We start from the raw sequence: 9,976 nt of genomic DNA on the forward strand, positions 1-9,976 counted from the left end.
TACAACTAACAAAAATCATTATATCCTGCATTTAAATATAATTTATTGCACTGCAATAGTTTTAGCTTGGTGAATCTAATAAACAGAAAGTAGGTATTTACCATTAGTAATATTCTTTTTACTTCATTTTAGCACTTTTTAGTCACTAGGTGGCAGCGTTGCCTCAACACTTCACTTTTTTCACACATAGACTCTACAGGTTTTTCTTGATAGTTATGCATTTCAACCATAATGGTATTATAAATCAAGGCAAAGCCACAACAGTCCTACAATTAATATTATCCTCGGCTCATTTGCCTATTTGTGAAATATCTCAAAAACCTAAAATTAAATGAAATCTGGTAAACGCACTCAGCCAACACTTGAGGTAGGAATTTTTTTGTTCTCAAGATAGTATAAGTCACTGTACTCACTATTCAACAGCTTTGGTTTGCTCTTGATTGTTTTCTAGTTTTAAATGGGACAATTTTTTATTTTTACCATTCACATTTGGTACATCCACACATATTTAGAAAAGTTCCAATCTTGTGTTTTGGTGGTAAAATTTGTAAATGCCCACATAAAGGTAAGGACTTCCTAATGTGCCTGCTTTAGGCCCAGCAGAAAACCTGCCTATAAGCTGCATAGTGGCATGCCTGGGAAAAGGGACACAATATCTACAGTTAAACCTCATGAAATTATTATCATCGTCAGTGTGATATAAGTGGTGATGTAAATATGGAGAATGTTTTGTTTCTCGTAATATAGAAACAGAAATAACTCAGGTTCAGTTCGAACCACAGACTGTATACTTGAATGTCTCCAGTTTACTATTTATCTTTATAGTAAAGTTCATAGTAAGACAATTTTACATGTAGGCCTAGAAGATCAAGTATACGATTTTAATTCTAACTGTAGACAAAATAGCAAAGTTCAGCAGAGTAATAGATTTTCCATGGTAATTGATTAGGACTGACTATTAACCACACCAACCCAATTGTTTGAAAAAAAACGTTTACCAAAAACGTCAGTTGAAACTGGCTGGAGGGGAGCTGTAAATATTTAACAAGGTTCAGACTGTCATTTAAGGAAAGTATGTTGCATGCATATCTATTGTTGTGTTAGGTTCTTGCCAAACAGATAACATTACAATACACTTGTAGTTTGTACTGGTTGTTTGTAGTATTGTCTTATATCAATATTTAACAAGGTTTAGACTGTCACTTAAGCAAAGTATAGCATGCACACAGTAGCACCTTAGGGTGTTTGCAGAATTGTCTTATTTCAATATTTAACACGGTTTCATTTCAGGGGCAAGAAATCAAATAGCCTACTTGATGAGTATCAAGCCAAACTGCACATTTTGTCGGCCAGTGTTCTGTGTGGTGCACGGTGGCCTGTCAGAAGTGTGATAGCATGCCGAGGCAGTGTAATGACTTAATACGAATTTTCTGATGGATTACTATGGATTTCATGTGCTGCCTATTTGTTAAGAAATATTGTTACAATGTAAATAAAGCACATGCCTACATTATGGTATAATTAGTTTTTTAAGGTTGAGGTATACAGTCAGACACATAAGCATTAATTTATAGAGATAAGATACACATTTAATTATCAGAACATGGTGCCTAGGTGAAGAATATAAGCAACTATGTGTTATGATTAACCAATCTATAGAATTGCTTCCTTCAATAATATAGATTTAACAAAATAAATAAATAAAAATAAAAAAATAAATACAATATATATTTACTGACCAAACATAAAAATGGTGATAAATTAAATTTAGAAATGTTTGCAGATAGGTTATTAATGTGTGGTTTAAACTGTTTGGATAGTATTACTGCAAACAATGACAAATATTTTAGCCAAAATCTGTGTTCACGCCCCCCTATTACTCAAGTTCATTATCATTATTCTTATCCTGTTCATCAACAGCTACGTCATAAACATCTCAGCATCCACTGGTTATGTGAGAAGGATATTTTCCAGAATGACCAACAAAGTGAGGCAAGAACACGTGCTCTGTGGAGCTCATTAGCTTTTGATCACTCTCAGCTTTGAGCAGTCAGGTCATAGTTTTTCTGTTGCTGTTTGAAAGACAAACAGCTACTCAGTGCTGCACAAGTACTGTACTTCTGACAGGAAAACATTTATAGAAAGAAGTAGGCCTAACATGCTCCAATACTACACACAAGGCCTACTACTTCTAATCCACTGATGTTCATGACGTTCATGGCAAATCCTTTGCAAAAGTCTTTCCAACCAAATTGTATCAAAGCATTTGTTTTAGCCTATTTATAGTTAATAAGTTATGGACATGTTGATTTAATAAGTTAATAAAATACAGTTCACATCCTATTATTTTGTGGTCTCACTGTCACATGTTGTTGGCCTATGTTTATTATTGTCATAGTGTATTCAGCTATGACAATATGATGCTAGTCTGTTGAGTTGTGATAGAGAGAGACTGAGTGCATCTGTTTACACTGATTTCAATAGCAGATAGCTTATTAAAATGTCCATTAATATCAATCTTAATACTTTCCTGAAAACATGTTCTAAGTTATGATATACCACCACCGGCTGTCGTTGCCGAGCCCCTGGGGGTGTGGCCCCCGCTGTGTCAGGTGTCCCTCATTTTTCTGTATTGAAGGTGGACAACCCTACCTGCAATAAAAATAGTATTGTTTGATTTATCCTACCCAAATATTTGCAGTAGATAGACTTACGGAACAGGCTTATTAGGCTGGGTGTGTCAAAGGTGTTACCCAATCAGTTTGTAAACAGCGGTGTTAAAAAGGCAGTAAAGGTCTGCCCTCTTGCTTTCCGTTTCCGTTGAAATAAAACATTTTGCTGCGGGGCTGAACCATAGACTGTAGCCTATATAACTCAGCTCTGCATTTGCAGTCCCGACGTTCACGACTTACAACCGCACAAATGCTCCACTAGTCCTTTGATGAAATGGCAACAACAGTGAAACTGAACACCGGTGCACAAATTCCCATTGTGGGTCTGGGGACATGGAAGGTAGGCCTATGTTTTTTCTAATCCTACACAGTAAGTTGTTGAACTGAACGTGCCAGCAGAAAGGCTGACTGGAGACTGATAATAAGTCGTAAAAACTAGCTAACTGTCCTCGGCACACCTGCCGATATAACCAAATAAAATTGCGATTAATTGCATTTTACATGTAGCCTAACTTAAATGTAGTTTGACATGTAGGGGGCAGAAAGCAGCACTCTGTTCATATCTATGCGGCATATCTAGTAGCAGTGTTGGACAAGTTACTCAGAAATTGTAATAAGTTACTTTTTAGGCTACACTAATTTTTCAAACAATGATGAAACTTCATATCGGGAGGGAATTGAAAATCTTGCAGAGTGGTGCACAGAGAACAACCTAGCTACTGCTCAACATCAGCAAAACCAAGGAGCTAATTATTGATTTCAGGAAAAAGGACATAAAGACACAAACTCCTGTCTACATCAGTGGAGCTGAGGTGGAGCAGGTGAACAGTTTCAGGTCCCTGGGAATCAGCATCTCCAAGAACCTGACATGGTCATCTCACATCTCCACGCTGGTGAAGAGAGCTCAGAAACGACAGTATATCTTGTGGAAGCTTACGAAGGTCAAATTCCTGTGCCAAGTTCTTGTCAGCTTTTACAAAGGAGCAATAGAAAGCATTCTGAAAACAACACTAACTGGCATGGGATGTGCTCGGTCCAGGACCGGAGTGCTCTGCAGCGGGTGATTAAAACTGCTCAGAAGATCATTGTTACCCATCTCCTGAGCATCGGTGATATCGGTGAGGTGAGGCGCTGAGCTCAAAGGATACTAAAAGACAGTACTACCCACCCCAGCCACAGCAGAATTGGCAGCTGTTGCATGATGTCATGGTCGCATGAATTCAAATCTGCCTGTCAAGACCTCCAGTCTATGGTCAAGACTGAGGTCGCATTTCAAAAGATTCGACCTGTAAAGAAAGTGGCTCACATCCGAACTGGAAAAGATCAGATTCCATGCTGTTCACAATGTTCAGATCTGAGTCACATACATATATATATATATTGTCACTTTGGCCTGCAGTCTGAGTTTCACATTGCTGTGCTGCTTTGGCATATGCTTCAATAAATGAGATGTAGAATTTTTCGCAGTTGAAAGCTTTTTGCTGGTCGCACAGTTTACAACAGATGACAATGTTCTTTGCATGTTAGACAGTGACACAGTAGGCCTAATGGCATATTACAACTGTGGAAAGAACACATCTCTCAATCTTTCTTCATTCTTCCTTTAGCTTTTTGGCTAATAGCTGACTTGAACAACATAAGGTCTACCCAGGGACATAATTGTGGCCTACCTGTTGCCACACAGTCGCGCACGTTATATTAATATTTAAATGAAATACAAACAAACAGATCCAACTCTGAAATGGCAGTTTATTATTGAATCAACAAGAATTTACAAACAATATGAAATCTACGTTGATTGCAATGGTTGACCAGAGTCTTCTGACCAGCTACAAAACTGAATGTGGACGCATCCAACAGTGTTTGTATTCAAGAAACCCATGTATAAGGACTTTGCGTGTAATTCTCCATAGACATAATAACCCTAGTTCACGTGTTGCTATAGACACACCAACAGTTATGTGTTCTATCGACACATTTCCCCAAGAACAAAATATAAATTAACTTATCTTATTTTCTTTTCTAACCAAATAGTAGCAAGAACTAAACATTAGCATCTAAAACTTTTGGGTTTTTTTGCACAATTTGTATGTGGGTTACACTGTAGCAGAATATAGCAAAACATGAGCCATAAATATACGGTGTACTGACACCATATAAAGTATTATCCTTGGTGTTTTGGAACAGTGTGTCTAGATGATAGGAGACACAGAGTTGCTGCTATTCTGTAACCAGTGTTAGTGAGTAGTAGTTACACTTATTATGTATACCACAATAACTAACCATCCCTGTCTGTTAGTCTCCCCCTGGCAAAGTCACAGAGGCGGTGAAAGCAGCCATCTCAGCGGGTTACCGGCACATTGATGGAGCGTATGTCTACGAGAACGAGGCAGAGGTGGGAGCGGGTGTTCATTCCATGATCAAGGATGGCGTGGTCAAGAGGGAGGATCTTTTCATTGTTAGCAAGGTGAGATGTGCATGCGCCTTTACACAGTCTATGGCATGACACTATTATTTCTTCCACAAATAGGCATCAGAACTATATCTAAACTGTTTTAATGCTGGATTCCTCAGCGAGCATGGCAGCTCATTGACTTGCCCCTTTCATTTCATAGCTGTGGTGCATTTTCCATGAGAAGTCACTGGTGAGGCAAGCTTGTGAGAAGACTCTCAGTGATCTTAAACTGGACTACGTAGACCTCTATCTAGTGCACTTGCCAATGGGTTTAAAGGTAGGCACACTTGTCTTCTCAACAATGTGTGAAAATATGTGTTCTCGTGATGTAGGGGGAATCTGTGTCTATGAGCAGGCATGCACAGAATGTTATACCAAATGTCCCTTATGTTACACTGCCTTTTTACTACAAGGTTATTTATTTGTCATTATGCAGCACAAGGCTGAATAACAAAACAAAATTTGTATTCCCTTCATGCTACACACACAACATATAATTAATTGTATATTTGAATATGGTAACATATAAAATAAAACAATATATACAGTTATTTATGTACATATATACATACACGTATACACCAAGAACATTCTGCAGTGCAATTTTTGAATTTGCATCTGGGGTGAATGTAAACAGCAGCAACATATGATAATATGGTTTCATCTTCACATTTAACAGTCGTTTGGGAAACAGAGTCCATCTTGACTGCATTTGAGCATCAAGCGTCATCAATGTAAAACACAGTCCACCTCCTCTCATCTCGCCGAAGTCTTGCGCTGGCAGCCCCGAACATGGACAACCTGCTGAGTGCTTGATCCGGGATGTTGATAGGTCAGGGCTCTGTAATGATGAGGGCACAACAGTCTCAGAATTCCGTTGCTTGGTCAACATGAGTCCCATTTTGTCTAGACCAGACTTTTAGGAGCAGCATTAGGTTCAAGCTGGGCCAGCATGGCTCCTAACCCAGCTCACTTTCCTCTCCACCGCACCTGCCATGGCGCTGGTTGTCTGGGCCAGATGGATCATGGTCCGCTGCCCTTAAATCCAAAAACCCTGTCTTCATTTTCCAATGATTGTATTGATGGCTACGTCTACTACACTATGTCTCCACACCTATTTTTGAATTAAGTTTCTAGGAGTGAGCCTCCATATTGTCAATGTCATAGTAATCCCATGGTCATGTTACAGGATAGCGGTGACCTTAGTTCTTTGGACAACGGAGGAGAGGCAATCAGTGATGATACCCACTTCCTTGATACATGGGAGGTGAGTTATAACAGACATACCACTCACTTATAACAGATGTAAGATTCAAAGATGAACACTCCTAGTGTAACTCATCACGCCCAGGAAAATAAAGAAAATAAATGCCAGACACAAGTTGTAAATGGATAACCCAGTGTCAAGGACCGAGAAGGAGAGCCGTCCCTCTAAATCTCACCAAGTCAAGAATTTCTCAAGAATTTATAACCAACAATTTGCAAGAAGTCAGAATGCAGTTTTAGCAACTTTTAGTGCATTTTATAGCTGGATGGATCTTAGCTGGGAATATGAAAGACCAGTTTATGCTAGTGCAAGCTTAAAAGGTGATGGTGCAAGACCTGGAATCAATGATGTGCTAACTATAGCAAGGGAGTCAAACAGGAGCTATGGCTTTTTTAAGAGGCACAAATAGGATTTAGTATGAGCTATAGTCTCTGAACATAATCTCAGCAAAGGGCAAAGTAAATGTGTTTTTTGTGGTTAATTTTCTCAGGGGATGGAAGAGCTGGTGGATGCTGGTTTGGTCAAAGCTATTGGTGTCTCCAACTTCAACAAGGACCAGATTGAAGCCATTCTCAACAAGCCAGGCCTTAAATACAAGCCTGCCAACAACCAGGTACACTAAGTCACCTTCCAGTGATACTGTTGTTCAATACACATGCGTAGAACAAAGAGATAACACATTTCACACGATAACTGTAAGGGCCAGCTGCTGTTTAAACGCCCATATGCAGCCTTTTTAAGAATAGCATGTTTGTTTTCTTGCTGCTCAGTAGCCGCGACTCAGATACATTTAAAGATTGCTGTTTTTTAAAGGACAAGAGTCCATAATGACATTATCTGTCTCCTACTGTCAGGTCTGAGAAATAAATGATGTCTTTCATCTGCTCTTGTTGTGTATTCAATTACAATGTTCCTTCCTCCTTTGTCCCCCATCACAGAACAAGGACTCTCATATACTAAATATGAGTAAATTTATCCCTTAAAATAATGTTAAACAAGTACAAATCTACCCTTGTGCCTGTTATAATCTACATGCTAGAATACGTTTTAACTTTACTTTGCAAAAACTTCCTTTGCACAAAGCAGGAAGTGATATATTAGTACCTTTAATACTATTCATTTTACATGTACACTGTGTCCTTAAACGACACTAAATTGACAGTTTGAAGCAACAATAAAGTTATTAATGAATGACACCTTGTATTGCTCAAAGCAGCAAAATCTTTATGTTTTAGCTATTAGTAGCTTCAAAAACATAGTCAGAGTATCTTTTGATGGCCTGAATAACGTGGCATACATGTAGCCCACTTGGTATTTATTTCATGTGGTTTATGCATCTCTCTGTGATTTCTGCAATGCATCCTAAGAGTTGTGTGTTTGTGCCACTAGGTGGAGTGCCATCCATACCTGACACAGGAGAAGCTGATCAACTACTGCCATTCTCAGGGCATCTCAGTGACGGCTTACAGCCCCTTGGGCTCCCCTGACAGACCCTGGTCAGTTAGTATGGCAATAATAGTTGTGTCAAAATAACATGAGAAAGGACTTTTTATCATCACGCTGCTACAAAGTGGGTCATATTTGGTTGAACACAGATTCAGTATTTGTCAACACCATTATGTCTCATATCCCTTTTTTGTTTGAACTTGTGACTGTTGTTCCTCTTTGTCTAAAAAGTTTGTCTGTGTGTGGCATGATTTAGTAAGTACTGAAAGACTTCTTTTTTCTTTCTTTCTGCAAACGAAGCGCATTTTTGGTGGTTTAAACATGCTCAAAAAGTCACGAAACAAAATTAAAGTCCTGCAAAAATTTTACGTGTCATAGGATTTTGTGCTTGGCCATGGCAAAATGGCTCGCTAGCTAAGGATCAGCCCGGGTCACGTTTTTTCAAAATGTGTGTAATTTTTGTGACAGATATATCATGTTCAGACCCACAAAAAAGGAATCTTGAAGTAATGCCCTAACCCCAAAAGTAAGTCAGTCATTTTGAATTTAATGGGCATTTTTGGTGATGTAGGCTCACAAGTTCCGTACAAACTTCTCCTACAGAATTAATCCGATTGACTTCGAATTTTCGCTGTGCAATCTAAAGGCACTGAAGATGAAAAGTTATGCTATTCATGAGGTTATCGAAGGGCATCGAGTGCTGCTTGCAGATGTACACTGAACAAAGGCCTTTTATTGTAGCCAGCCTAAGGCACACCTGTGCAATATACTGATCAGCATCTTGATATGCCACACCTGTGAGGTGGATGGATTATCTCGGCAAAGGAGAAGTGCTCACTAACACAGATTTTGACAGATTTGTGAACAATATTTGAGTACATAGACAAAGATCTTTTAGTTCAGCTCATGATGAATGGGGGCAAAAACAAAAGTGTTGCATTTATAATTTTGGTCAGTATAATTTTATTTTTATTTTTACATTATGTTTATTTTTTATTCAGAGAATTGGCCTTGAAAAGCCACATATAAAGGTGTTGACGGTTAGACATGTTTCACAGCTGCCCACCTTTGTAGTAGTGTTTGACTGTGGCTCAATTAATTCAGAGTTAGCTTTTTTCTAAGGTATTATTTTATTATCAAGCCATTATTTTGTCTACCCTTTAAAATAATGCAATGTGTATGAGTCCTGTTAATAATACTGGGTGACTTATTTTACATTGCAGGGCTACACCTGAAGACCCCTCACTGCTGGATGATCCGAACATTAAACCCATTGCTGAGAAGTACAACAAGACCCCTGCCCAAGTACAGCACTCACACTGGCTGGAACAAATTAAATGAAACTGAATTTAATGAACTTTAAAATAGTTAATGTGCACACACAAAAAATGGATATCCATATTTTCTCTTAAAGAAAAACATGTCATTGAGTTTGTTCTCAGTCCATAGTGTAGTAGACATTAACACAAACGCACAAGGGGAAAATGTGTTTGATTTAAATACCCTTTGTATGGCCCCTACTGTTACTACACTTAAAGTCATACCCTTTCTCCTTCCCTGCCAGGTCCTGATCCGCTTTCACATCCAGAGGAAAGTGATCGTGATCCCCAAGTCGATCACAGCTCAGCGCATTCAGGAGAATTTCCAGGTAATTAGCTGAGAAGATATTTTCTAGGATTAGCCCTCGATCTGCTTCACTTACTTACCATTTTGGCTCGTGCGTGAAGACATTCATTTAAATCTTTGCAGGTGTTTGACTTTAAACTAACTGAGGAGGAAATGAAGACTATTTTAGGATTCAACAGGAACTGGAGAATCTGTCCCATGGAATGGTGAGATTGTAGTGGTCTTTTTTTTGTAACATTAAGAAGATGTTATGTGTTGGGCATCTTTTTAAAAAATGTTTCCTTTTCTTTATTTTCTGTCTCTTTAGGGGCATGAAGCACAAGGACTACCCATTCCATGCTAAATTCTGAAAATAAAGGTTTACAATGCTAAATGGTAACCAGCTGCATACAGACTCCAAAGAGCTTTTTAAACCAAACACTCCTTATTTGGTGATTTTCAAGTTTCTTAGTTTACTTGAACACAGTTTTTTTATTTGCTTTTTTGCCAAGTCTTACTTTGTCTGTGTGA

At 38.5% G+C, this 9,976-nt stretch overlaps 1 protein-coding gene across 2 annotated transcripts in view; it reads left to right on the forward strand.

The window, feature by feature from the left end:
* Positions 1-9,854, forward strand: part of LOC123984595 (aldo-keto reductase family 1 member B1-like) — a 62,225-nt gene extending 52,371 nt beyond the window's left edge. The window contains exons 1-10 of one of the 2 annotated variants that reach the window (XM_046071553.1): positions 2,797-3,012; positions 4,972-5,139; positions 5,288-5,404; positions 6,317-6,394; positions 6,885-7,007; positions 7,784-7,890; positions 9,064-9,145; positions 9,405-9,488; positions 9,590-9,672; positions 9,774-9,854. In XM_046071553.1, the coding sequence (XP_045927509.1) occupies positions 2,947-3,012; positions 4,972-5,139; positions 5,288-5,404; positions 6,317-6,394; positions 6,885-7,007; positions 7,784-7,890; positions 9,064-9,145; positions 9,405-9,488; positions 9,590-9,672; positions 9,774-9,816 (951 nt within the window). In that variant the 5' untranslated portion in view covers positions 2,797-2,946 and the 3' untranslated portion in view covers positions 9,817-9,854. Of the gene's footprint in view, positions 1-2,796; positions 3,013-4,971; positions 5,140-5,287; positions 5,405-6,316; positions 6,395-6,884; positions 7,008-7,783; positions 7,891-9,063; positions 9,146-9,404; positions 9,489-9,589; positions 9,673-9,773 lie in introns of those variants that run through there. The other variant, XM_046071554.1, reaches the window with a different exon arrangement.
* Positions 9,855-9,976: the final 122 nt, after the last annotated feature.

The sequence above is a fragment of the Micropterus dolomieu genome, linkage group LG16 (assembly GCF_021292245.1).
Source record: "Micropterus dolomieu isolate WLL.071019.BEF.003 ecotype Adirondacks linkage group LG16, ASM2129224v1, whole genome shotgun sequence".
NCBI classification, from domain to species: Eukaryota; Metazoa; Chordata; class Actinopteri; order Centrarchiformes; family Centrarchidae; genus Micropterus; species Micropterus dolomieu.